The following is a 27,763-nucleotide window of genomic DNA, read 5'->3' as shown; positions in this document are numbered from 1 at the left end:
TGGAGAAGCGCAGAACTGAAACGTACACAAGGTCTCTGCTGCGAAACGTGTCATCAGGTCTGTGAACACTCTCTTCAAATCCTATGCCGCTCTCGGAAGACGCGAATTTTTAAACTTTTCCGATGCACACCTTGGCTTTGGTGCTTTCTTGACAAAATCCGTTTGATTTAAAAGACCGAATCGTTTGCGCACTTCTTAGCAATGTTTATTCTTACGCTCATAATCTTTTTTTTTAAAGTTTTAGAACAGTGTAGCTGTTCTTTTTCTCTGTTGTTTGCTCGATTTGGCGATAGCTGGCTTTTTATTTTATGCTCTTCTGTTCCATAAATCGGTTTTTCGAGCGCCTAAGTTTCCATCATTACCCCAATGCCCGTGTTCTAGATTGTGATTCCCAGCAGTTTTCTTGTGTCGGTGAACTTTATCCTTCTATTTTGGATCATTTAGTTTTGAATGAGCAAAACAACTGAGAAGATGAGGCAGTAAGGAAGAAAGGATTTTAACGAAAAAAACAGAAATTCTTTATTATAAAAGGTTTTTGTTACATAGAAAGTTGCTGGGCCTCTAAACTGTTGGGCTATGAACTTTAGTAGGAGAAACAAAACGTTTTCAGTTAACTAAAAAATTATTTCTAGAGAATCAGAGGAAAGCGAAAAGAATTTTAATAACAATTAAAAGGTCTAAAAGCATAGATCTTATTGATAGATAAAGATGGTTAATTGAATTTGTAAGAAAAAAAACTTAAAAATTGTTTGTAACTATACAAATATCAATGAAAAAACACAAGATAAGGCTTTAATTATATCAACTTGATACATGTTGGAAAACCTAAGTCAAACCAAAGTCAGATAGCAGTTCAACATCCAATAATATATTGTATTGATATTTATCTAATCCCCTGTATTTGATAAACTCTTGATTGTATCCGTTTGTTTTAAAGGACCGATTCGCTGTGCTCTTTCTTTGCAGCGTACAGTCTCATGATGTTGGAACTTGTCTTAAATATTAGAACACTGCAGGGCAAGTAAAACGATATACCTTTTCGTTTTTCGTTTAACTTAGTTCCCTGGGAGAGTTTCTTGCAGCTGTGGTCTTTTTGGACAGTGAAATTATGTCATCTCTCCACGTTTTTAGTTCTGAGAGAAAACTTGAAGAAAATTAAGGCACACACAGAGTTATTTGCAAAAGGAATTGCCATCAAAAATGAAAAACAAATTAAAGATCTCGGATTAATTTTTACGGCCAGCATGACTTGGAATTGTCACCTCGAAATTGCGGTAGAGAAAAGTTTTCAAAAACTGAATCATTTAAGAAGAGTTATACCCCGCACCACAAAAGAAACTGTCAAATGCACGTTGGTGAAAACATATATATTCTCTGCGGTCTTTTATGCGTCAAATGTCTGGAACCCAGGACCACAGTATCTTCAACGCTTGGAAAGACTGCAGAGATCATGTTTAAAATGGATAACTTGCCGTTCTGTTATGGGTGACAAAGAATACGTTGGGAGCTTAATTCGAAATCGCCTATTGCCAGTCAGTTATTTTCTAGTTTTTAACAATCTAATTCTGCTTAATAAGATTTTAATGGGCTTAACTTCGATGAATGCGTCAGACCACTGGTCAATAACTTTTGGTTATCCAAAGACCAGATCAAGTGAAAAGTTTTTTATTGAAGCGAGAAAAACATTTCGGAAACGTTTTGAAGATAATTACTTTAATAGAATAGCCCGATTCAATAATTCTTTGTCTCAACTTAACAGTTTTGGTAACTATTCACCACACAAAAATCCATGTCAGTTTCGAAGAGAAGTCAAGAACTTTTTGGAAGGGGAGGCATTGAAAAGATTCAAATATAAAAGTTACCCTTCAGGATGGAAAGTTTTCGAGAAAATTTAATTATTGAAACCTGATTTCTCCCCTAATCTGGGGACTACCAAGCTGGTTGTAACCATGTTTGGTTGAATTCAATTTTATTATTATTATTATTATTATTATTATTATTATTCTTGCGTTTACATTGGAAATTTTTTTTTCTGCCCGAGGTTGTTTGATTCACACACTGACTCTGCTCACCACTTTAGTGGTTTCCACCTTTTGTTTTCTCACGACTTATTTGAATTGGATGAACCGATCATTTTTCGTGATTATGGGAATTGTGCAACTAGTATGCCAACGTGCTTCCGAGGGATATGAAAGGGCAAACTGGGTAGAATTATTTTTTATTAACTTGGTTTGATGTTGTTGTTTTCGGAGCTGTTGTCACTCTTTTATTTTTCTAATTCACTTTGCCTTTTGTATGCCATCTGTTGATCGCCGTTGTTGCAGTTTGCTGTCTTCTTGCTCCTGCAGTCCTTTGCAAAGTGTCCGGAGACCTCCGCTGCTTGTGCCACTGGAGCACTATGTCCCTTGTTTCTCGGTTTTGTGCTCCAATGGAAGTTTGTTGCCAAGTTGTTGCTCTCCAATATTACAAAGCTTGAAAACCGCATTGGCAGACCATTGTGGACCAGTTTATTGAAGAGGGTGGCTATCCTCTAATGAGCACCCTTTTAAAATCCCCACACTCCTGAAATTTCAATGAAGCCAGCTGTCTTACAAAATTCAGCACTGTTTTGGCCGTAACATACTACATCTGTCTTGCAGAGGTTTTGAGGACATTGATTCATCTCAAGTGCTGACATGTCCAACAAAGTGTCCTTGAGATCTGCAACTACCTTCACATATGCATTTTTCCTTTGTATTGGCCTTCGTTTCTTCGTCGTTTGCTCGATTGAGCATTGGCTTGAGCTCGTTTTGTCTCCTCTGTCCCCAATATTGGATTGCAGAGCCCACTCGTATAAGCTCTGTCCTGTATTTGTCATATGTAGAAAAACCTAATGTCTCTACATTTGATCATTGTGATTTGAACGAGCAAATAATTGAGAGGAGGAGGTAATTATGCAGAAAAAGATTAAGAATAAAAATTGAATCGGGTTTGTTTCATAATTTAATGTTGTGATTTAGAAAATGGTGCTGCCCATAACCTGTTGGGTTATCAACTTCAGCAGTCAGAACAAAACGCGATAAAAGTGTGGTGCATTTTTGCAGCGAAGTCGAGCGATCCCACAGAGTTTATCATGTCTAATTACCATAGCATTGTATATTTTAATTTGCTTACCTACTGTGCGCATGCGTTGAAAATTATTACACGTCTCTGATTGGTTAATATTTTGCAGTAAGAATCATTGTATTGAAGGTTTGGGCCATAGCCGGCAATGCATATCCCAATGATTATAGTAACAAAGTTAAAATGACCATTTAAATAAAGTATTAAAATCGGGCTGGACGGAAGTTAGAGGGATTAATTGATAGAGGGGTGAAATATAAATAGGGAGTAAAAAATAGGGCGTTAAAAAGCGGAGCTCCAGTTTTAGCCCTTCATGATTGCAAGTGTGAGATGGGCCATAGAGGAACAACATTCGCATTTTGTGCCCATTGTAAAAGAAGAGAATAGATTCTTTGATTCTATAATCAGAATGAACCAAATTACGCCGCACAGGTATACTCAAATCGTCACGGGCAAATATGCCCGATCTGTGTATCTCGTGTTCGTTTTTCTTATGTTAATACAATGGACATGCAAAAATGTTGCGGAAAATAGCTACTTTAGCAAAAACAGTCAAAATTGAAGGGAATTGCGCAACCCGTGTTCGCAAAAGTGTACAAAGTACAAGTTATGTATCCTATTTTTCGCGCATTTTGTATCGCGAATCTGCTCCATTTAAGTATCTCTTTTTAGCACGCAACGTAACTCGATTTCGCCCTATAATCCGCAATTAGGCCTAATTTAATTCGCGTTTTTGATTTAATTTTTGATTTTAATTTAATAATTAAAGCTTTATTACTACTACTAGTACTTATTCTACTTTATTACTACTTATCAAAGGCAGTCCCACAAAATCGGCAGTCCCACATTGATATACAAAGCCCTTTTTGAGCGAGGGATTATTCGGAAAAAAATCAGTTTTTGTGGTGCTGGGATGTACACCATAAATGCCACAAAATAGATTCGACCAGTGAAAATAGATTTGGCCAGTGAAACTAGATTTGGCCAGTGAAAATAGATTCGGTCAGTCCCACATAGACAAACAGAGACTTTTTTGAGCGAGGGATTTTTCGGGAAAAAAATAATCAGAGTCTGTGGCACTGGGAAGTACATCATATAATTCAAATAAAATTAAAACGCGCGCGTTTAATTATGCTCGATTGCGGATTAGAGATATTTTTAATGCAACTAATAAAGACCTAAAATGAGCGGAAACTTGCTACAAAACTTGCCACCTATTTTACAACTTTAAAGTTTTTTTATTTCGCAAAAATGGCGAAACCCCTTTTCCGAAAATTAAGATACAAAGGATGTTTTCTAATTTCGTTCATTTTATGTATCTTATTTTCGAGCGAATTCCTCCAAAGCGGAAATTTTGGGGTATACCTCTGCAGTGTAATGAGAAATTAAAACCCCATGAGAACATTTGCGACATGTTAAGTAATAATTCATTGAGAATAAGGATAATTCATTGGTATCAGAAAATTGTTCAAAGTATAATCTGAAAAAATAAAGCTAAAGTAGCATTGTCTCATTAAGAACTTGTCAGAACCTCAACTGGCACGATAAAATAAAGATTGACAAGTAACTAACAATTTTAACTATAGATAACACCACTTACCACTTTACAACTCACAAAGAATTTCTGGTCACAGACAAATTTGAATGAACTTTCGTGACCAATGACTAAGCAGCCAAATCTCGTCTCAATAAAAATTCATTTAAAAAAGTTGTGCTGATTTCAATATATGCAATATTAAGTAATTAAACTTTCCTATCATAATCTCACCCTGATTAAATGATAAACACTGACTTATGGTTTTTGTAAAATATCAAAATTTACTATCGACTCCATTTCTTGGACTTATACCTTCAATAGTCGTAAGTTCTGAGAGATTTTCATGCCTCCAAGTAACACATGGACAGAGGTCATCACAAAACTCAAATAAAAATAGCTCCCCTTCCCCTGTGGCGTTTACGAACTCAATTTGTAGCCCTATAAGGAACGAGACTGTCTAAAAAAACAGCACGTGAACGTGGGGGGGGGGGGGGGGGGTGGGTGTCGTCAAAATTTTACGAAGTCTAAGATTTGAAAAGATACTTTTGAAACTCGGCTTCTGACAAACAAGTAATTGCACGATATTGATTTCTATGTCCTTCTTTTTGTTCATACTTAATATTAGCTTAGTTGGGCATAACTATCAGTTTCATCAGGTCAATAAAATCACGTGGCCTGCCCCCCCCCCCCGAAAAAAAATTGTTACTGGATTCACTTTGAGACCAGTTTGCTTTATGCATTCTCGCCTCTCATTGGGTGAGATTGAATGAAACAAGAGTTCCCTTCTAGCTGGGACCATATAGTGATGTGAACAGTTTGGCTAGCATTCAAACCTCTTCCGTCTTTTTTGGGAGATGCGAGGATGAGTATTCTCTTCTCATTTTTTCCTCCAGTGCTCCTGATTTTCCTCACAACTGAATGAGTCCACTTGTTGTACTTGTGAGTGTCCTCTCTCAGACTCTCAGAACAGTCATCCCCACACGAGTCTATGCCCAATTCCGTGAACAGATTGAACGACAGTCTGACAAAAGGGAACCCGGGGTCGTGGAATTATGACTCGACAAAACGTCATCTTGGGAGGGGGGGGGGGGGGTGTCATTCCGGGTCGTTAAATACACGGACCCGGAAGAAGTTAATGACCCGGTAATTTGATTGATAAATCTAGTATTTCGGAACATGTTTGCGCTAATTCGCACAGTTTTGCATATTTTCTTGCAAATTCGATTCATACCAATTACTGTCTGGACTGTCGTGTAGAGTCATGGCTGTTTTCTGTCTGAATCATGTGGTTCGTACTTACACGACCTCACCCCGGGAAAAAACTCATTAGCACAATGTTTATGCAGTTTATAAAAATGTAGATACAAAAAAAACCATTTGACTTGGACTACCCAGGTTCAGACCTTGACTTATGAAAACTGTCTGTTGCAACGCTAGTTGGTGTTGCTGGTAGATGTTACACATCAACAAAAAGAAAAATAGAGAAGTTAACTTTAATTAATCCCACAAAAAAGCAATCCTCGACTCATGAAAAGACCATGCTCGACCTTAACTTTTTATGAGAAGACCTTATTTGGACCGATGAAAAGACTTTACCTCGTCTTTAACTGTAAGCTGGACCGTGTATTTATAGTCAATATTGGACCCCCCTACTAGAATTATAAAGTCCTTTCATAAGTCGAGGTCTAAACCTGGGTAGGCAGCCTACCACATCGGAATGGGAAACACAAATGATATTTAACTCGTATTAAGTATAACTAAGTTTAGATAAAAACCATTTTTATGATAAAAGACGGTCGGCAATAACATTAGTTTTTCACGGGTTGAGGAATCAGATATCTGGAACGGAATGACCCCCCCCCCCCCCCCCAGACGATGTTTTGTCGAGTCATAATTCCACGACCTCATCTCGGGATGGGAGAATTTTTAGATGAATTGCTTTGTAAAATATTCAAGACTCTGGTTAAATTTGTGAGTTCTTATTTGATTTATGCAGTTAAGTTGTCTCGCGTAGAGTTTCAGAGAATTTAACTCTACTTTGCAGAATATTGATTGCATTTAGGGCCTCATTTGGTTTTGAAGTGTGAATGGGGTTTTTATTTGGACGCACTGGCATGCACCTACCGGATCCTTTCCGTTTGTGCCCCGCCCAATACGTTATGCCCCCCCAGTTAGATAGCACGAGTCTTTACATGATAAATCACTATATGTAAAAACATGGTACGTGCGTCTGGGGGGCGTTTGGGGACCCACTAAGCTGGAGGGGGGGGGGCGCAAACGGAAAAGATTGCGCATCTACCTGTAGTCTTTGTCTCTGAGACTCTTGGCTACTTGTCTCCACCACTGGACATATTCCTCTCTGGCCTCCTCAGTTGCATGTGCTTCATACTCGTGGTGGATCCAAGACACAATGGGAGAGATACCCACTTCCAGGCAATCGTCAACTACTCTATTCAGGTTGTCCAGGAACTCTGCGACAGTAATGACGTCATGGGGAAAGTTCACTTTCATTATTTTTTTCGAAGTAAAACATGTAAATTATTCTGATTATAACCCTAAGGTTAGATGCCCACATGCTTTCAAATGTTATAATTTGATCACAGTATCAGTATTGTTATTAATATAACAACCCTTCAATTGTGACTGTTCGTTCTCATAGGTAAAAATAGGATTTGAAGACTCCTATTTGTCTATTAACGAGTACTTTCTTGTGCTGATCGAGCAAAAACTCGAATAAAACATTTTTAAAGCAGGTTCTACTGTTAAAAGTTTTCATTGAGGAGGGCAATTTGTTCCATTTTTAACGTTTTTCAACATCAAAGAATTGTTACTCCACTTCGTTTTCGTTCTTTTTTTTATAATGATTTGACTCGTTCTCTTGTTTTGTGTAGCGTTTTGGCGACTAGTAAGCATTTTAAAAGATGTTTCCCAGTGTCCTATATCTGTTTGTAGCTCCATTAAGCTAAATTTTGAGTAAACATTTCGGTTAACAGGATACGATCCTTAATGAGAAGATCAGTGGAGTGGTCAAATTTTTGTCGAAATCAACAAATTTTTATTCCCAGTTACTTTGACTATTTATGCGGTTTATGTTTTTTGCTGTAAGAGTTTGAAAGAATATTCCACTGGAAGAAAGAAGAGAGAGTAAAACTGACTTGAAAACATCAACTCTGACTTTTAAAGGAATTTGATTCCTTACAAGATACAAAGAACGAATTGCGTTAGCCATTTTGCGTAAGACTAAGTTAAGGTGATTTTGAAAGGTTAGGTTTGAATCAATTTGTACTCCAAGATAACAACAAGCATGATCTGCTTCGATAACTTCACCTTTAAAAGTAAACTCTGGTCCCAAATTAGTATCATTTGTAAAGAATAACATCTCTGTTTTATGTGACGGTGACGTGACTCTGCTTGAAGTCACTGAGAACTTCTGGCGTTTATCGGTAACCGCGAAGCGTTTGGAGATATTATGTCAGAATTTCCAAGTGACTTCTGCAGAGTCACGTAACCATGCTTAAAACACGAAACGCGCACATTTTAAAATGACGAAAGTCAACGAAATTCAGCTTCTGGCTAATTAGCAACTTCTGGAATTTTAACTTCTGGTACTGCAAGTTTTCGGCATTTCAAAATGTGCACGTGAGTGTTTTAACAGCATTTAGTGTGAGTTGATTCTCTGTCAGGTATTTGTCTGGCTGTTCTAATATTTTTTTCAGTTTTTAATGGAATATTTTTTACTTTCCAATTTGCATTTAATTCTAGTGTCATCCGCAAATTGAACAATAACATTTTGACCTTCCAGTTTTCCAGTTTCCAGAGAAATCGTTGACACACCCCCCACACATATATAATATATATATATATATATATATATATATATATATATATATATATACTGATCCTATATATTTTATATAACCTGTCAAGCTCCATTTTAATAAGCCCGCGAAGGCTAGGCTGTTCTAGTGTAAACAGTGAACAATTTTCGCCTGTCATGTTGATTCCCTCCAAATCAGCTCTGCATCTCAGTCGGAGATTTCGGAATCCCTTCTCGTACACATCCAACAAGTTCTGCTTGTTGTACTTCTTGAAGTTGAGAGTCTTGAAGTAATTTGTGGAAAAGCCATTCCCAATTATTTCCTGGTAGTCTTTGGGGTCTATAGGGCGATTATAGTCCGCCGTCGACACAATTATAGCCCAGGTGCTGATCAAAATTGAAATTGGAAGAACTGTGATTGGGTGAATTCGAATCATATTCTTGAATTCTTGAAATCTGAACAGAAAATTTGAATGAGATATGGTACGTGGGTTTATTGAGTTAAGCTTAAGTTCTGATTTATCTCCGATTCAGTACTGAAGACCTAAATTTCTCTGAGGTTGTTCTGATTCAGTACTGATTATCTCTGGGGTTTAGGTACGGGCTGTCTTCTTTCGGCAAAGTTAGGAAATACAAATTATGACCTCCATTGAGATGAGAAAAAATTTCAAGGCTCGCTTCAAAAATTAGCATAAATTTGTAATAAAAGGACAAAATTGTAAAAAGACCCACATTAATATGAAGTTATTATGAAGAAAATGAAAATCAATTCTTTTGTCGCTTTTTTATTTACTCAAAGATTAGTTAAAATGTTTCATAGTGAGAATCTATCATTGACAGTAATCGATCAAAAACTTAACAATTTTCCGTTTCATTTATAACAGTCAACGAGATGTCATAGTACAAGTGTTTATCACTACGGATGGGAACAAAACAAACAAATAATTATAAATAGACGGATGACCACTAATCGACTTTTTCTGATCATTAACAGTCACTTGCTCGCATTCGATGATCAAGATAAATTGATTTCGTTTGAAGGATATAGTGACGTTACATTTTTTTGCTTAGCTAATGTAAGTTTTTGTAAATTAAGTTATAAATATGGCCATTCTATGTTTACTATTTTATCAAATGACAGCCTGATATCAAAAATTGTCATGGAATGATTATATGATCATGCTTAATATCTATGTTAATGTACGACTGACTATTGAGACGGGGAAACAACCTAACATGAATCAAAACTGATTTGAAATCGCCATTGATAGTCAGCACGAATTAAACAAAAATGTTAATAATTTTAATTTAACCAAATTCAAATTCATCAAAGAATTTGCTGAGACTCAAGTGTTGTCAGCATGATAATATTATTATAATAAGAGCAAAAGAACATCGACTTCGGTAGGTCAAATCATTGAAAGACCGTGGCTAAACGTTGTTGCACTACCGTTGGATTCGTAAAAGTTTGCATAAACAAGGGACTTCGATATGTTTACGCTTTCCGTTACTATCCAGTAAACAATTGTTTTTTGGACTCTTGACAGGGATATTATTCATTCTATCAGTGAAAAATTTTCCATCCACAATTAATTCGTCAACTGCAATGCTAGAAAATTTTCAGACCTTATCTGCAAACATAGCTGTCCACGACCAAAAACAGAAAAGATCCCATTATTGTTTACCATCAATTTTTAATAAGAGAATTTGGTTTTGTTTTACCTCAACTGAAGACGGGAATGATCACTAGCTGAGTTTGATACTTCAGGATTAAATTGCTTCAAACCAACTCACCTAATGAGAGGATTGTTGGTAAATTAGGAGCGATGAAAAGGAGGAAGATATGGTTAACCTGTTTCTTTCTATATTTTCAAAAACATAAATATTGCCAAAATTTGAGAATGAGAATTTATGAAAACTTCTTGAAGAAAATTATCAATTAGAATTGAGGAGAACTATCAGTTAAAAATATGATAGCTTTTCATAATTTGAAAAACAGCTGCTGTATTGCGTTTAAGAGCTCTTCAGTTTTGCTGCAAAATTATTCAATAATCCGCTGACACCTGTTGCTGGCTGTCATTATAGTACGGTCATTGAAGTTTTAAGTATCTTGAATTAATTTTTTTCTGACGAGCTAAAATTTTGTAATAATGTTCTGAAATTAGAGGAACACGCTGAAAATAGAGCTGAATTTTTGTAAAAACTTGTTGAAATTAGGAATGTACCACATAATGCGCTGAAAAGTGCTGAAAATAATTTAAAAGTTGAGAATGTGCCAAATGATGTACCGAAAAAGCGCTGAAAGTTGCTAAAGATTCATTGAATTTCTCGCAAAATTTCGGTATATAGCTATGACCAATTCTTGATAATTCAAAAAAAATTATGCTGAGAAAACAAATTAAACAAAAAAGTGTCAACACCCAAAAAATTGCCAAAAACTATTGGATTTATGGTGAATGCGGTGACAGGATACTGAGTTTGAGTTAGTAGCATGGAACAAGGAGAAGGAATATCGCAACTATAAACCTCAACTATAGACCTCCTAAAATTCATTGTGTGGAATTTCTACTTTAAATCGTTGAACTTACATGACATTGAAACTTGCATTTTGGGTGGTTAATTGGTTTGCAGAGTTTAGGAGCTAATATTGAGCATACTGGCTATGCAAACAAAAGGAATGGACTTGAGCGGAGTAAGTTGGAGCGAATTAATTAAATGCTTGTTAAGTAAACAAAAGGGAGACTAGCTTTGCAAAGTGATCAAGTTGTCAGAAAAAGTCAGGACGAAAATCAGAGATCATTAAAGGAGCAAAGTATGCTTACAGCAAAAAAAGAATGGAAGAACTTGGGAAAAGCAATGTTATTTATTTATGACTTCCCCAGACCCCAAAAATGCACCCTCTAAAAACAGTTTTGGTATAATAAAAAAGAGTATTCATTCTTTATAAGAAGCTACAAGTTTGTTGTTTTCAGGTTTGATATAATGACTATGTTAAAAAGAAAAAAGTACTGCTTAAAGAAGGGAGAAAAACAAAAGATATGCTTGGACGGATTTGCCGCACAAATCTATTGAATTTTTCCAAAAAAAAGGATGTTTATATGCCCCTAAAGATAACCCCTAACAAAGAAATCAGAAAACAAAGAACAGTAGAGAAAAGTATGTGTCACTAATTTTATTTCGTGAAAAAGAAAAGCGTACTGTATAGTAAAAATTACACTTACCGATTGTTTTTTGTTGCAAAAAATTGTTGGTGTTCTGATCTTCAAGCTGTCATAAAGTTGAGTATATCAGGTGCTATTTGGGAAATTTACAGATCCTAATTGAAACTAGAGCTAGGTAAAACAAACAATGTTATAGTTTTGGTAATTGTAAAGTAATTATTAATGTCAAGAAAAAGCTGTAACTAAAGTATTGGAGGTTCAAAAGGTCAAAAAGTTTGCAAAAGAGAAATTTTAGTGGAAATATCGAGTTATGAAGTAAGATGGATGTTTGAAATAGAACTAACTATTGCTCCAAAGTATTCTTGAGAAAAGATTGACAAGTGCAAAAGAGCACAAGGGCTGTTTGGAGGAAATTCTGATAGAGAGAAACTCAGACGTTAGAAAATCAAGAGTCCATAGTTTCACCACCCCCCCCCCCCCGCAAGTCCAGAAAATCCTACTTCCTCAAGCCTGATTACCCTGAAATTTTAACTGATCATTCCTGGAACAATTCCTTACGCATTGAGAAAAACAACGGGTTTTTCCGGCACCTGAAACCGTTCATTCTGGCTTTTAAAACAAACAAAAAAGGCGATAACTGATTTTTTTTGTGCTTCTATAAAAGAAACAACCCGCTTACCAGAATCAAAATATCTACCAAAAACCACGCTCAAACGTGAAGAACGCGAATTAGGAATCGTTCAGTTGCATGGTATTAACGCTACCGAATATTCTACATAGGAAAAGGCAGAAAGATCTCAGTTTTCCCTGATTTTTTCATCATTGTGATTATAAGAAAATAGTTAAAAGTTGGTTAACACAAGCATTGCAAGATCCACAAGGGGAGTAAACGTACTCATGGGCTAAATCAGAGAAGGCTCAGTAACATGAAAAAGGATAAAACATATGCATGTACTTGTATAAGAACTGTTGAACATGAAACATAAATTTTGTTCTATCTTGAACTTATCAAAGCGATTTGTCCACGAAATTCCGGTCATATTGAGCAATCATTTATATAAGATAATCTGCAGCGTGTGACCAATCTTCTACGCCCACGATTACACTGATACGTTAGGTCAAAATGTTCTAAAAGGAACGACACGTTATATTTTCCTGATAGAAACTGATAAGGCTGAGTACCCTTAAGCACAAGAAAAACCATCAGACGAGAAAGATCGAGACTGAGAGAGAGAGAATTTCGAGGCTGAAGAACAGCGATTCATTATTCAAAAATGGGAGAGAAAAAGCTCAAGTGGAGCTGTTGGTTCTCAGAGTGAGAAAATTGGTGTTGTTTAGTGAGTTCTTTGCAAAAAAGTTTCGCAGTTGCAGTGAATAAAACTACAAAGTTATTGAAAACTCTTGGTTGCGAAGAGTAAAAGTTTCTGGCCAGTAACATAGCAACTGGCAGGCAGAACTTATTGTAGTTATCTGGGATAGGAAGTAAAGTGACAGATTTGTGGATACTTGCGGGGAGAGTGATTGAATTGGTTTGATTTAATGTGGACCATTAATTAGTTTTGATAGGAAAATTCCTTTTGATTGCTCCTCAATTAAGTGACTCTGGCTATAACATTATTTGTTGCTGGTATTACTTATTTTGATTATTAATTCAATTATACCGAGTGAAGTTTTCAATCAGCCGAGCGAACAACATTTTTGGGGAAAACACTACACTCTCTACAACAAGATGAACTACCAAATACATCTTCCGGAAATTTCATAAGGTTTTGGGCGCTATTCAGTCGCAAGATAGACGCCTTCTAACGGCAAAATACAAATTTCTACAGTGGTGCTCCTGGTTGGGCTCTCTTGTTAAGGAGGGATTATTCAGAAAGTTTGAATACGATTACGAAAAGAGTTCTGAGAAATTTGCAACAAGTGCTCAAACTTGGCAACTTTTGACGCAGAGCAAGTTGAGGAACACGTTTACAATAGTTGGAACGAGATGAGGAGTGTTGTGGAACGAAGGAGATCGAATGAATCTGAGCAACAGAGACAGATATTACCCGGAGAGGGTTTTTCTGGAAGCTATTCAGTCATTTTTCTCGGGACGAGGATTCTAACTGAGCGTAGTGGTGGAAGTAGCCGAACCGCTAGATTGAGAAGGTTACTCAGACAGAGATGAGAAGAAGAGCTGAGAAGATTTGCGGCAGAAATTGAAGCCACAGAGGAGCATTCAGAGTAGAGTGAAGCATTTTGGAGAACAATGGCAGGAATCGGATTTATAAAACATTTACCTTTGCCTGGAAATGAAGTTTGGGAGGACTGGCGTGAGTATTGCTTGGATATTTGTGAAGTGTTGATTTGGACAGAACAAGAAGTCAAGAGATATTTACCAGAGAAGTTGCGTGGTTTATGCTTTAAATCATTTGCCCCGTGAATTTTGGAAACCCAATCAAAAGTACGCTTGGACGCTTAAAGAAAATTTGTATTTCTTTGACTTGAGACTGTCAAATATTTCAAAGATGTATCAAGTTGCCTTTGAGAGATACTTGACAGAAAAGAAGGAAATTGAGAAAGCGGCTTTGCAGTGTGAAATTGGAAAAACAGTGTTTCAATGTGACGTTGCTGACACAGAGGAGTTACCGAGCAATAAGCGGACTCAACAATTTGGCAAACAGAAGGATGTTAAGTGGACAACCGATATTGTTAAATCAGTTATGCTGGGAAAATTGGGAAAGGGATCTTTGGCTAAACGTTGGTCAGCGTTTAAATCTATTGGGTTTTGGAGTATATGCGGTGCTCGAAGAGAAACCTGATGTCACAGACGATAGAAAAGAAAGCAATTTAAAGAGTACTGACAACCCGCCAATGTTGGAGACTGTTGCGTAATTGATGAGTGCTGGAAACAATGAAAATTTGTATTTAGTTAGAGATATAGAAGAGCGTAATGTGGCGAAACCAAAGACGAGCGACGAGCAATTCAAGGAAATGATGGACCGATGCATTGCACGGTGGGACATTGGTAAGATTATAAAACTGAAGAATTGAGATGCGAAGCGCTTGAGGCAATTGCTAAAAGTAAGTTAGAGGATAATGCAATTTTAAGTGACGACGATTTTAGTGATGACGACAGCTTTTTCATTAACGACGGTGAAAACAAATTTGGATGCATGGACGACGACGTGTCCGTTCCAAACATTCATGAGTAGTGAAGTAACTCTGAAGTATTTGAGCCACTTATTGAAAATAAAATACCAGTTGAAAAGCCGTGCTCAAAAAGTTCGATAACTCTTGAACAAATCAAAGCCGGTTCTGTCTTGCCTTAACTTGGCGAATGGATAGATGTTGAAGAAACATCTATGACGCACTTTAACTTTGCTCACAGAGGTGATTTGGCCACAGCAGCAGAAATATTTTAGTGGAAATTTGATTGTTAATAGTTCACGCCAGGGTATAGTCAATACTGGGTCGCAGCACTATGATCAGCTTAGTTTGACCCGAACCTCATCTGGGGATAGCTGTGAGAAATTACAAGAGATTTTTGTATGTTTCCCAACAGACGATCCAGCTTGCAATGCGACCAAAAGTTGTAAAAGCACGAAAACAAAGCAAACGCGGATAGAATTTCAGAAGGGAGCAAAGAAGAAAATCAACTGCAACCGCGATATCAGGCGAAAATTTTTCCTCTGAGATTTGGAAAGAAAACGCAGATGATGAAACAGACAAAAATGAAAGCGAGGACTATATAAATTTTTGCAATCGTTAGAGGCAGCGGTGATACTATACAGGAAGGTGAAAATGTTTTAAGAACTTCGCGTCAGCAGCTAGCGCCTGCAAATTTTAAAAAGCTGGAGGATCAGGTCTTCGATGCAGAAATAGCGGCATCTGTAATCAGTTATTTAAAATGTTTGTGACCATTCAACTGCTGAAGAATTAAAGATGTCTGACATTTTCGTTGATGGCCAAGATGGAAGTTGTGTTGGCTTAGATGTTATTTTTGGCTTAGGTGAGATGAATTTGGAAGAGTCTGATTGCAAGAAAAAAAGTTCGTTAAACTCGGAGCCTCAATTACTCCACTCATATGAGAAAAACTGGAAAGTGATTTTCTTCTATGATGAAAGTGACAGAATTCTTCAGAGCGAACAAACTGTAAATAGCGAGATTGAGCAGTCACTGATGGTGGGGTAAAGCAAAGTTTCAACTACAGGAGAAGTCTTTTTCGGAAAAAATTCAAATTGCGAATCGGATTGTGAAGTGTTGCACGATCACCAGATAGAGTTCGGTGACGATTAGTCGATGTCACCTTCAAGGGAAAGTGATATCGGGCTGAAATTTCAGAACGATGAAAACAATGGTTTTGCATTTGATTCTGGAGAGAATGTAGTGGCAGTACACCTCGAGAGCTCTTATTCGAAGCAAGATACTAAACTTGAGCAGTCCTCGGATTTTGAAGTCTCGAAAGCAGTAGATACTGATCTAAATCAGTTGTCAATGGGCGTATCCGGCCAAGAAGAGACAGTGAAATATAGAAGGGAACTGTCGTTTAGCTCTTCTCCAATCTTGTTGAGGGCAAAGGACAGTCCCAGAAGCCTGGAATTTGAATACCGTGAGTTGTGCAGGCTGTTGTTTGGAAAACAAAGAGTAAGTTAGAAGGAAAAGTGGAACATACTGAAACTGGAGTATCAGTTGTCCAGGATGGTGTGGCGCAAAGCAAAGAAAACGTCGAAGAAGGTGACTGGAGGCGGACATCCCTTCAAGCATCGGAGGAAGAAAGAAGAGTTTACATAGTTGGTAAAGTCGAGCTGTCTGATGTGAGAGCTAGTAAGTCTAATTTTTCTAGACTGCAGCTCTTATGATTTTGAGTTATTATGCCATAAATTAATTAGTCGGCTGTTTATAATGAAATGCATATGCTCTAAATGACAAAACCAATTAAAAAAGGTGGTGAGTTTAATTGCAATGTCTGGTATTAGGTTAAGATTAGACAGAGTTAGAACTATTGTTGGTATAGAAATGTTTTGAATGTGAGCTTCTCTTCAACCAGAGTTTTGTTCTAAAAACAATTGGTTGACTGAGTCATTTTTTTGATCCTGCGTATATATTTTATTAACTGTTTTATCACTAATCGGTACTCCGGGCTTTATCTAACCTGCATTTTCTGGAGCTCTATTTAATGGTTCATAATTACGTATGTTCACTAAGTTGAAAAAAACAGTAATGTGCGAAGGAGAAAGTGTGCTATTATACATGGACCGACGGAATTTTTTTATTATTCTGGAGAATAATAGTCTAGGAGGGAGGAGTTTGGAATTTCTACTTTAAATCGTTGAACTTACATGACATTGAAACTTGCAATATGTAAATATTACACTTACCAATTGTTTTTATTTTGCGAATGGTAGGAAAAAAGAGTTTTGATAACTAAAATGATTCTTTTATGATGTAATTTGGAAGGTTCTTAATTTTCTTTGAAAATGAAAAACTAGACGGGTGTGGTAGCAAAACGCAATTAAATAGACCAGATGGTTGGTTGAAGGAAAATGACTGAAGAATTGAAACTAAAAAAGAAACTGAATCTAACTTCTGTTTGATTGTTTATATAGTTGTAGTTTTGGATGAAATGTCGTCAGGCAATTATGAGGAACATTCATTGCAACGCTATTATTAGAGTGAATTTGTGATTAGGGGCATATGTGGAACAAATCTGAGTAAATATGGCAAAAAATTGTTGGTGTTCTGATTTTCAAATTGTCATACAGTTGAGTATATCAGGTGAAATTTGGGAAATTTACAGAACCTAATTGAAACCAGATCTAGCTGAAAGAAACAGTACTATAGTTTTGATTGTTATACAGTGGAGGGAATCATTATTGTCAAGAAAGAGCAGTAACTAAAGTATTGGTGGTTCAAAAAGTCAAAAAGTTTGCAAAAAATAGTTATTAGTGGAAATAACAAGTTCGATGTTGGAAATAGGACTAATTATTGCTTCAAAGTATTCTTGAGAATAAATAGATAAGTCCAAAAGGCGCAATGGCGGCTGGAAGGAAATTCTGATAAAGAGAATTTCAAACGCTAGAAAATCAAACCTCCATAATTTCACCAACCCGCCCTCAAGTCCTGAAATTCCTACTTCCTCAAGCCTGATTGTACTGAAAATTTGACTGATCATTCCTGGGGCACTTCCTTACGCATTGAGAAAAACGAAGGTTTTTTTTCGTTACGGGAAACAGTTCATATTGTCTTTTAAAACAAACAAAATGGCGATACTTGATTTTTTTGTGCTTCTATGGAAGAAACAACACTCTTACCAGAATAAAGATATCTACCAAAAACCACATTCAAACGTGAAGAACAGGAATTAGTTCTCGTTCAGTTTCATGGTACTAACGATAACGAATTTTCTACAAAAAAAAGGCAGAAAGATCCCAGTTTTCCCTGATTTTTTCATCATTCTGATTATAAGAAAACAGTTAAAAGTTGGTTCAGACAAACATTGCAAGATTCATAAGGGGAGCAAGCGTACTCATGGGCTAAATCAGAGAAGGCTCAGTAACATGAAAAAAGATAAAACAGATGCATCTACTTGTATAAGAGCTGTTGAACATGAAACATAAGTTTTGTTGGATCCTGAACTTATCAAATCGAGTTTTCCGAAATTCCGGTCATATTGAGCAAACATTTATATAAGATAAACTGCAGCGTGTGACCAAACTTCTACGCCCACGATTACACTTATACTTTAGGTCAAAATGTTCTAAAACGAACGACACGTTATATTTTGCTGATAGAAATTGATAAAGTTGAGTACCCGTAAGCACAAGAAAAATCATCAGGCGAGAGAGATCGTGTCTGAGAGAGAGACATCCGAGGCTGAAGAACAGCGGTTGGTCAGTTAAAATTGAGGGAGAAAACGCTCAAGTGGAGCAGCTGGTTCTCAGAGTGAGAGAATTGTAGTTGTTTAGTGAGTTCTTTGCGAAGAAGTTTCGCAGTTGCAGTGAATAAAACTACAAAGTTATTGAAAACTCTTGGTTGCGAAGAGTAAAAGTTTCTGGCCAGAAACATAGCAACTGGCAGGCAGAACTTATTTTAGTTATCTGGGACAGGAAGTAAAGTGTTGGATTTGTGGATACTTGCGGGGAGAGTGATTGAATTGGTTTGATTTAATGTGGACTATTAATTAGTTTTGATAGGAAAATTCCTTTTGATTGTTGAGTTTACTCAATGAACGGCCTCTCGCTATAACATTACTTGTTGCTGGTATTACTTATTTTGATTATTAATTCAATTATCCAGAGTGAAGTTTTCAAGCAGCCGAGAGAGTAACATTTTTTACAACACAATACACTCCCTCCAACAAGAGGAACTACCAAATAAATCTTTCGGAATTTGATAGGGTTTTGGGCGCTAGTTAGTCCCCAGCTAGAAGCCTTCTTACGACAAAATACAAAATTCTACACATTGGGTTATACATTGGGAATTCTTACCCGGATCATACATAATACAAATTTCTCAAAAGTCATACTAGGTCATGTATGATACTGGTATAGCACACTAGGTCATATGTCATTTGTCCTTTTTCTTCGAAATCATCAAAAGGTCATACAAAATTTCTAAATATTTTGAGTGTAATGAAGAAGTAATATTTCAGTTTCATGAACAAAAGTAGTAGTAATAAAAGCTGACTAGAACCTCAACAGGGGGGGGGGGTATTTACTGCAGATTGGTTTACAATGGGGGATATTTTTACCCTACACAAAAATACCCCCACCCCCTCATTGTAACTTTTTTATTGTAACTTTTTGCAGTAAAATGTCCCCTGAAGATGGGGATATTTTACTGCAGAGTGAAGATGGGGATATTTTACTGAAGATGGGGATATTTTGTTTAATTAGAACAAAATTGTCCTCCCCCCGTTGTAATCTCTCAATCTGCAGCAATGTCCTCCCCCCGTTGAACTTGTCAGCTCCGAGTTTTGATATGCAAATAATATGCATCCACTAAGCTTGGGGGGCACAAACGGAAAAGATCCATAAGGTTCATTGTTTTAACTGTTGAACAAAATAGCTCGCCCAGTTCAACACAAAATATATTTACAATATACAATCAGAATCACCTGAACGCACCCAATCTCGCCTTCAAAACACTTTGCTGTATTTTGCGCATGAATCTTAAAAATATAGCGTAATCATAGCCGGTCTTTTTCGGGCCTTAAATTATGTCGATTGCGTGTCATATGTAAATTATGTGGAGAACAAAGAAGCCAAAGATCTTCTGATTCTGATAGATTTTATTTAATATATTCCTCATTGAATCCTTATGTTGTCAAAATGTCAATGATTAAAAAATAAACAATGAACTTAACGTAAATAAACAATGCAATTAACATAAATGGAAACAAAAAATTGGTAAAACTGAGTGTGGCAATTTTGCCTTCATTAAACTTATCTGTATCTTGAATTTTACAGATAACAGAACAAAAACTCTTAGACAACCACATAACCAACATAGACACGAAAAGAAAATAGAAAATAGAAGTCAGCGGCATGGAGATTTTTCTGGACACACATGCGAAAAACTTGACCTTTCCTAACAACTATATAAGCTCAGTATAGACTTCATTTTAAGTCTTTCAGCTTAACACACAAGATTCTTTTTGAAAACATTTTTACCGACAGTTGATTGATTGTTCTACTTGCCAACTCAAAACGTTACTGGAGCTACATTGACCTATTGTATTTCGCCAGCGTTTAACACCAAACCAAATATAAACATTGTTCCTTTCAGGTCATTAGTTTTTTTTTCGTTATTTTTTATTGGGTTTCACTTAGCAGGAATTTGCAGCAATGTGAAACTGATGAGCTCAGGAAAGATTTAGAAGTATATAAAGCAAAAAATGCATGAAATGAACTAGAAAACGAAGAACGTCGTTCAGCTTTAGACGACCACAAATGAATACCTGATTAAGCAACGTCGGAAATGTTTCACTTAAGAGTTGAAACCGTTAATATACTGAAAAAATTTAAAGACGGCATCAAAGAAAATGAAAACAAACCATCTGAGGGTGCTAGTAACAAGTAATTTAGCCAAAAATTAACCTAGTTTTGCTAAGATTAAATAGTTTTGGACAGCAGTTTAAAATTCACAAAACAAATCGATATCAATAGCGAAACAATTTTAACCTGCTATCCATCCCCATCCATGAGTGATGTCAACTGTACCGATTAATTGTATTAAACAGGAACAAAATCGGAGAGCCTTACATTCCATCTTGGGCATAACAACATTGATCGGGGTTTTGACGGGAAAGAAGCGGCAGAGCAAATTGGTGACCTGCTTGGCAATTGCATAACAAACACACAATGTAAAGAATGGCCTGTATGAGAGATTTTGAAAACAAAGATATTAATGTAAATAAAAACGAAATCAATAATGTTCCCGATTGCATAACAAATACACAATGTAAAGAATGGCCTGTAAAAAGATTTTGAAAAACAAAGATATTAATGTATATAAAAAACGAAATCAACAATACTCCCGACCTTCTCATTGGCGAATTCCAATTGTGTAAATTAAAAATCCTGAATTACGATTTGGAAAATTTAGACCTAAGGCATGGTATTGTTCATCATAACTTACACGGAAATAATAAGAAGGCAACCATTTTGAGAAATCACATGAAAAGGATTGGTTACAATTGTTCACCAAAGGATGTTTCCAACAAAGTGTAACAATGTTTTGTACCCAGGAGTTAGATGCAATGCTTTAAACAATCGTAATGATTTCTGATGCATTTGGTTGACTTCTCAGAGATCACTAAAATGTTTTATTCGAAATGTAAATGGGTTTTTTTTCTTTAATTTTGAGAATTTTTGTTTTCCTTCTAGAAAAGTTTAGTTTCTTAAAACCTTTCGAATTTGAAAAACCCAACTGCCATCATATGGATCGCATAAAAAACATTTTAATGAGGTCAAGAATAATTAGTGTAATTATTCTAATTATAGTCATCCTAATTATTCTACAAAAAATTGGTCACATTGAAAGAAACCTTGGTCCATCGAATTTGGATAAAAAACAACAATTTAGAAGCACGTTGTTGATTTCTCTGGGAGCAAATCGGAGTCTCCTGTGTTTTGATATATTCATTCTAGAAACCACAGCAAAAAATGAGCAATTGTGTTGATTTTTAGAAAGTGTTTTTGGAATTTCATTCCTGCTTATAACAGAAGCGCAGATACAGAAAACACTGACGTTCCCGCGATTTTTCGGGAATTCTATGCAGAGGTCACCAAGAAGGTTCATCTTTAACTAATGTACAGAGAGGGGGGACAATAGGTATTTGGGCTCCCAAACAGATTAAAATAAAATTGAGAAACGATCTGAACACCACAAATTGAAGTTCATTTGAGTCAATGTGGATTGAAATTGGTGAGCTTTTAATAGAAAAAACTACAGATTAATGTAGCCTACTGCCAAATTGAAAATATTTCTATTTTTTTTCTGAATGAAATTACTGTACAATTCTCAAATGTTTATTCGCGTAAAGATAATCTATTCGTATTCGCAGTTTACAAGGTAAATTTGTCAGGCGCGAATAGTAAACAGTCACTTGATAAATATACAGGACAAAATTGGCCGTCAATGATTGTCTGAACACAAACACGATCCCGAACATTTCTAAAAACTTGTCTATAATAAAGTCTATAAAGAACAATTAGAACCAGAAAATATTGACCCATATCACTCACTGCAATTATTTATACTTAGTTACTAATGATATAATTGACATGAGATTTTGCAAGCAAAAAGTCCTGTCTCAATAATACCACTTCGTTGTGGAAAACGAAATAGTTATCACAGCTTTTTAGACTTAGCAAAAGACTTTAATTCAATAGACGTTTTGATGGACGAATTTTTAAAAAATTAGGTTCTGAAAAGTACAATAATTTTTTTAAACTCCTTCCGTTGTGGTTGAAACCAATGTGATAAAAATTAGATCGCAAAATCAGATTGGGTTGTCGTAAATCACTGTGCTCTCAAGGGAACTGTCATAATGTCTTTACTTTATACACTCTGTGTCAACGGTTTCAATTACACTTTATCAACGGATTGTGATGTATTACAGTTCGTCATCAAGTAACAATAAAGAGAAGAATGAATCTTTTCAAATCACTTGCATTGTCTCATATAGTTTTTATTGCCACTTTTTTCAAATAATACCAATCTAAACTATCCAATCTAATACCCCTCTGTCTAATTTACCAATCTATTCCAACTAATCGACAGAGTTAACAAGCAGATTAAATGGGTATAAAAAATGCTTTGTGAAAATCAAATACGATACTTCCAGAGATCACCCTTTAGCAGAAATTCTCCCAGCAGTACCAGAAATAATAACACTGTTAAAAAACTGTTTATTCATTTTTCTTCAACAAACAAAAAACCGCTCTACAAAAAAACATTTCAAGATTTTAGAAATTGTGCCAAATATAGTAAACAAACGAACTCATAACATTTTCTGAGAGTCAAAAAGAAATCAAAATGAAGCATTGGCTCGGTTGTTCATATCTCAACATAACTCTTGATGGAAATGGTGCAAGCCTTCAATTGCAGTTACATAAGAATTGTCGAAGAACAAAATTAAACAAAGAGCTATAGCAGAAAAGCATAAACGAAGCGAAATAGTTCCACTAGACAGAAAAAGTGGCAGGACTCCAATAGACTGTTTAAAATAATTCCTTGAAAACCCAACTTTATTTTGTTATGAATTAGGAAGATAATAGTTTTTGATTTAAAAATTTCCAACATGTAATATTAACTAAGTGGTTAGTTAACCAAAAAAAAAATGCTAAAACTGTTACACTCCACGACAACCGTTTTTTTTAACTACTAAGTCATTTTTAAGAAGAAAACAGAAGAAACTCCAGCAATTTTCTACAAAATATTTACAAATTCTCTCCTTAGAATAAACCCTGCGGTTATCTAAATTTATAATGGTGCTCAAATGCAAGGCCTTAAGAAATCCATGCTCCGGATACATAAGTTAACATGACTTTGCAAAAACAACAAAACATTGTCAATGGAAACCATCATAACCAAAGAGATTTACTCAATGAAGGAAATCGTACCTAGATGACACTAAATCTCTGGATGCAGATTGGTAAGATAAATTTTAAAACGCCACTGGAAACTAATACCTGAAAAAAAAACAAACGACATAAAAACGGATTAACTTTAATATTTAACAATATTCGTCTGTAAATGATTAACCTTATTCTTCTGTAGATAAATTGATGCCCAAAATTGTTAAAAATTGTACCGCCTGGCTACCAAACCAATATGGCAAAAAAAATTACAGGCCATGTTATACAAGTACCCCAGGATGAAGTCCGCGACCCAAGACAGGTACTGGCCAGACCGACTTGGGTCGCAGACAGGGGGGTCCAGTGCGACCGTCCACAATGGTCTGGAAAAAATTTGGGTCGCGCCTTTCGTCTGGCCAATGGCAATTTTAGTCTGTTCGGTCTGGCGAATACCCATATTTCGGTCTGTTCGATCTGGCCAATACCCATATTTCGGTCTGTTCGGTCTGGCCAATACCCAAATTTCGTTCTGTTTGGTCTGGCCAATACCCATATTTTGGTCGGTTCGGTCTGGCCAATACCCATATTTCTGTCTGTTTGGTATGGCCAATACCCATATTTTGGTATGTTCGGTCTGGCCAATACCTAATTTCAAGGCCTAGAGGTCCAGCCAGATAATAGCCAAATTGTATAAATGCGTGCTGTATTGACTGTTTTTCAAAATAGCAGCCCATAAATGGTAAACGACATCTACTTCTAGATGGTTAGAATACTTCATTAAACTTCTTTTGAAATTTGCATTTGTCTTTAAATCGACGGTTTGTTTTCATTAATTTTTTTTTTAAAATCTCATATTCATTTGCCATTCAAAAAAATTAAACGAATAAATTATAAATTTTATTGGATGCTTATACATGTTTAAATGAGTCTGGCTAATAGTCTTGCCTAGGATCTGTTCGGTCTGGCCAATGGTCTGGACAACGGTCTGGCGGATGGTCTGGTCTACGGTTTGGACAATGGTCTGGCCTAAGGTCTGTTCGGTCTGGCCATTGGTCTGGACAACGGTCTGGCGGATGGTCTGGCCTACGGTCTGGACAATGGTCTGGCCTAAGGTCTGTTCGGTCTGGCCAATTGTCTGGACAATGGTCTGGCCTAAGGTCTGTTCGGTCTGGCCAATGGTCTGGACAATGTCTGGTCAGTCTGGCCAATGGTGTCCAAAGTCTGTTCAGTCTGGCCAATGGTGGCCAAAGTCTGCTCGGTCTGGTCAATACCTATCTTTGGGTATTGTCGGTCTGGCCAATGCCTGTTTTGGGTATGGTCAGTTTGCCCAATACATGTCTTGGGTCGCGGACTTCATCCTGGGACGTGTAGCAAGAAACTAAAGAATTAGGCATGACGAAAAATTCGATTAGGTTTTTCTAACGTTACGGGTGGTTATTACAGTTGCCAAAAAACTATTAGATCGACCCTTGAAGGTACGTTTTATTCTAGCTACTCCAAATAATTCTTCGAGTGAAAATACCTCTGAACGAACCTACCTGCTGCAACACCATTTAACAATGCCTTTTTTGCTTTTATTAACAATTATGAACTCCAGAAAGCAATTTTTATACACCTATAAGCTCTTCCGCTCCTCAATGGGAAGCATTCTGATAACATTCCTCATAACATACTATGTCACGCGTATTATTACCTCTTTTTTGGTGTTAACCCAGATATTTCCTTTATTAAACGTCCACATCGTGATCGAGCAACTATAATCAACCAGTTTTAAACAATTATTACCCTACGTTCTTTCTAAACCTACTTAAACAGATAACCAACACTACCGCGTCTATTATAAATAACACAAAAAAAGGTTTAGAGTTAGAAATATTGGAGATAATATGAAGGAATCATCAAAAAAAAATTCTAAGCCATACTCAGAAGTATTCCGACAAATTAATGGAGAAATCAAAGTCTTTTATGCACGAAATTATACACCTACTTTCTTATCAGATTTTTTTCAAATATTAAAACAAAAAATTTTAAAAATGGATGATCAAATTGACGCCAATGTGGGTAGTGTTCATAATTCGAAATGGTTACAAAACCTCACAATTGTCACATGAATTTTTTTTTAACTTTTTTACTTTGGTTTACTTTGTTCATTAAATTGTACTAGAGACATAACATACAACTCCTCAATTCTAATTGAACTTTTATAGCCCATAATTTCCCAGATAACCACGAACCACGAATGTTGCTTCTTCTTTATAGTAAAACTCTGATCAAAAAAGGAAATATAAAGCATTTCAAGTCAATACTCAATTGTCAACATCACATTTCAAACACCTTACAATACTCAACGATGGGATTACACTGAGCAGACACAAGATAACAAAAAGTACGCAAATTAAGCTAAACATTTCATGATATTTACGAATTGCCAACCTCCCATTTTAAATAAATTACAATACTCACCAATAGAATTACAGTGAGCGCACGACAGATAATAAGGAACGCAAAATACAATAATTTTACAAATGGAAAATAAAAAATGGACAACCATTCCGCCAAAATTCAATAACTGAAAACACTATTTTACCGCAACCAAAAAAGTATGCCCAAAGTAACGACCATTGTTGGAGCTGAGCTCGCTAAGCTTGCGTAGGCGGGAAAATAGAAACAAAACACTTTCTGTTGTCCTAGTCATTTAATAGTTATAGTTATAGTTCTAGTTCTAGTTACAGTTTGTCACGTGAGAAAAAAGAGAAAAGGGGGAAATAACAACAAAGCAACAAACAGAACTCAACGTAGCAGCCGCAGAAAACGGCTGAAAGTATAACTCAGCAAAATATTGCAAAACAAATTGTCTTGAGCAGTAAATAACGTGTTACTGTGTCTTGAACTAGAAATATTCCTGAGCAGTAAATTGTTACTGTGTCTTGTATTCAAAATATTATTTTTGAGCAGTAAATTCTGTTACTGTGTCTTGCATCAACGAATTATTGGAGCTCAAATTCAACAGTTACAACCCCAACTTCTGGTATTCTCAACTTGTGAGTACAAACAGCAAAAGCCAACTTAAGTTTAAATTTAAATATTTTTGCACAAACAGGTCTTAGACATATATCTTTGTCTTCGATTTGTTTTTTCTATCGGATTGAACTGGTATACATAAAGAGATCCCGTATTGTGTGATCTGTAGCAATCCAGTTCAAATTGATAGTTGAAAAACTAAGATCAGCGAATAGCTGCGAACTAAAATAGTTAATGGAACGGTAAGTACAGCAGAACGGATATACAGTTACAAAAGCAAACTGCATAAACGAAGTATTCGGACAGATTTTGTAACCACTCAGAACGAACTGGGCGGTGTAAAACTTTCTTTGTGAAACACAAGGAGAGCAGCCGTTACAACCATTAAAACGACAACCAATTCATCATAAAAGACCGTATCATTATGCAAATGACATAGCTAGTGGGCTACATCCGTGCCACCAACCATACTCAACCATTGCAACCATCAACTCAGACAATTAATAAAACAGAACAAAACTTAATCCTTAATATTCGACATCAGTTCCAAAATTACACTACTGCATTAAACAACAACGAATGGTATCAATCAAAATCAACCCTGCAAGGAGTATATACAATATATAGGGTATATACATATAGAATATACAATATTGGACATTGAGTCAACCAATAACAATAGCTTTTATAAAGCACAGCAAGAAATAACTCTTAGTTTCTTGAAAACCCAGAAAACTGATCCAGTTTTTAAAATAATACAATCCGAGAAACAGTTCAATGCCCATACGCAAACACTACAGCCAAATAAACTGGCAAAAAGAGGACTCTTCGACTACACTCAAAAATTGAAATCAGTTTGTATCATTAAAAAGGTAAATAATTGTCCATAAAATTATGTGATAATAAACAACAATTAATCTGTTTACCAATTACAAAAAACAACTTAGTATTTGATAATGCGGACTCATTCGTTAAGGAGACACTCAATTCTTGACAGAGCGGTCTTCATAATAAACATCGAACATTTTTTCCAAATATACGGCTGTCCCTCTTGCAATCT

General features: G+C 36.1%; 1 protein-coding gene across 2 annotated transcripts in view; it reads right to left on the bottom strand.

The window, feature by feature from the left end:
- The window catches only part of LOC142350645 (uncharacterized), a 34,904-nt gene extending 24,464 nt beyond the window's left edge, over positions 1-10,440 (bottom strand). The window contains exons 1-4 of one of the 2 annotated variants that reach the window (XM_075402556.1): positions 10,179-10,440; positions 8,629-8,912; positions 6,939-7,110; positions 5,473-5,660 (exon numbers count right to left, since the gene is read on the bottom strand). In XM_075402556.1, the coding sequence (XP_075258671.1) occupies positions 5,473-5,660; positions 6,939-7,110; positions 8,629-8,893 (625 nt within the window). In that variant the 5' untranslated portion in view covers positions 8,894-8,912; positions 10,179-10,440. The remainder of the gene's footprint in view (positions 1-5,472; positions 5,661-6,938; positions 7,111-8,628; positions 8,913-10,178) is intronic. The other variant, XM_075402557.1, reaches the window with a different exon arrangement.
- Between the last annotated feature and the right edge of the window lie 17,323 nt (positions 10,441-27,763).

Source organism: Convolutriloba macropyga, chromosome 12 (assembly GCF_964194025.1).
Source record: "Convolutriloba macropyga chromosome 12, txConMacr16.3, whole genome shotgun sequence".
NCBI lineage: Eukaryota > Metazoa > Xenacoelomorpha > Acoela > Convolutidae > Convolutriloba > Convolutriloba macropyga.
Note: the sequence above shows the minus strand (reverse complement) of the source record. Positions and strands in the feature narration are given on the sequence as shown.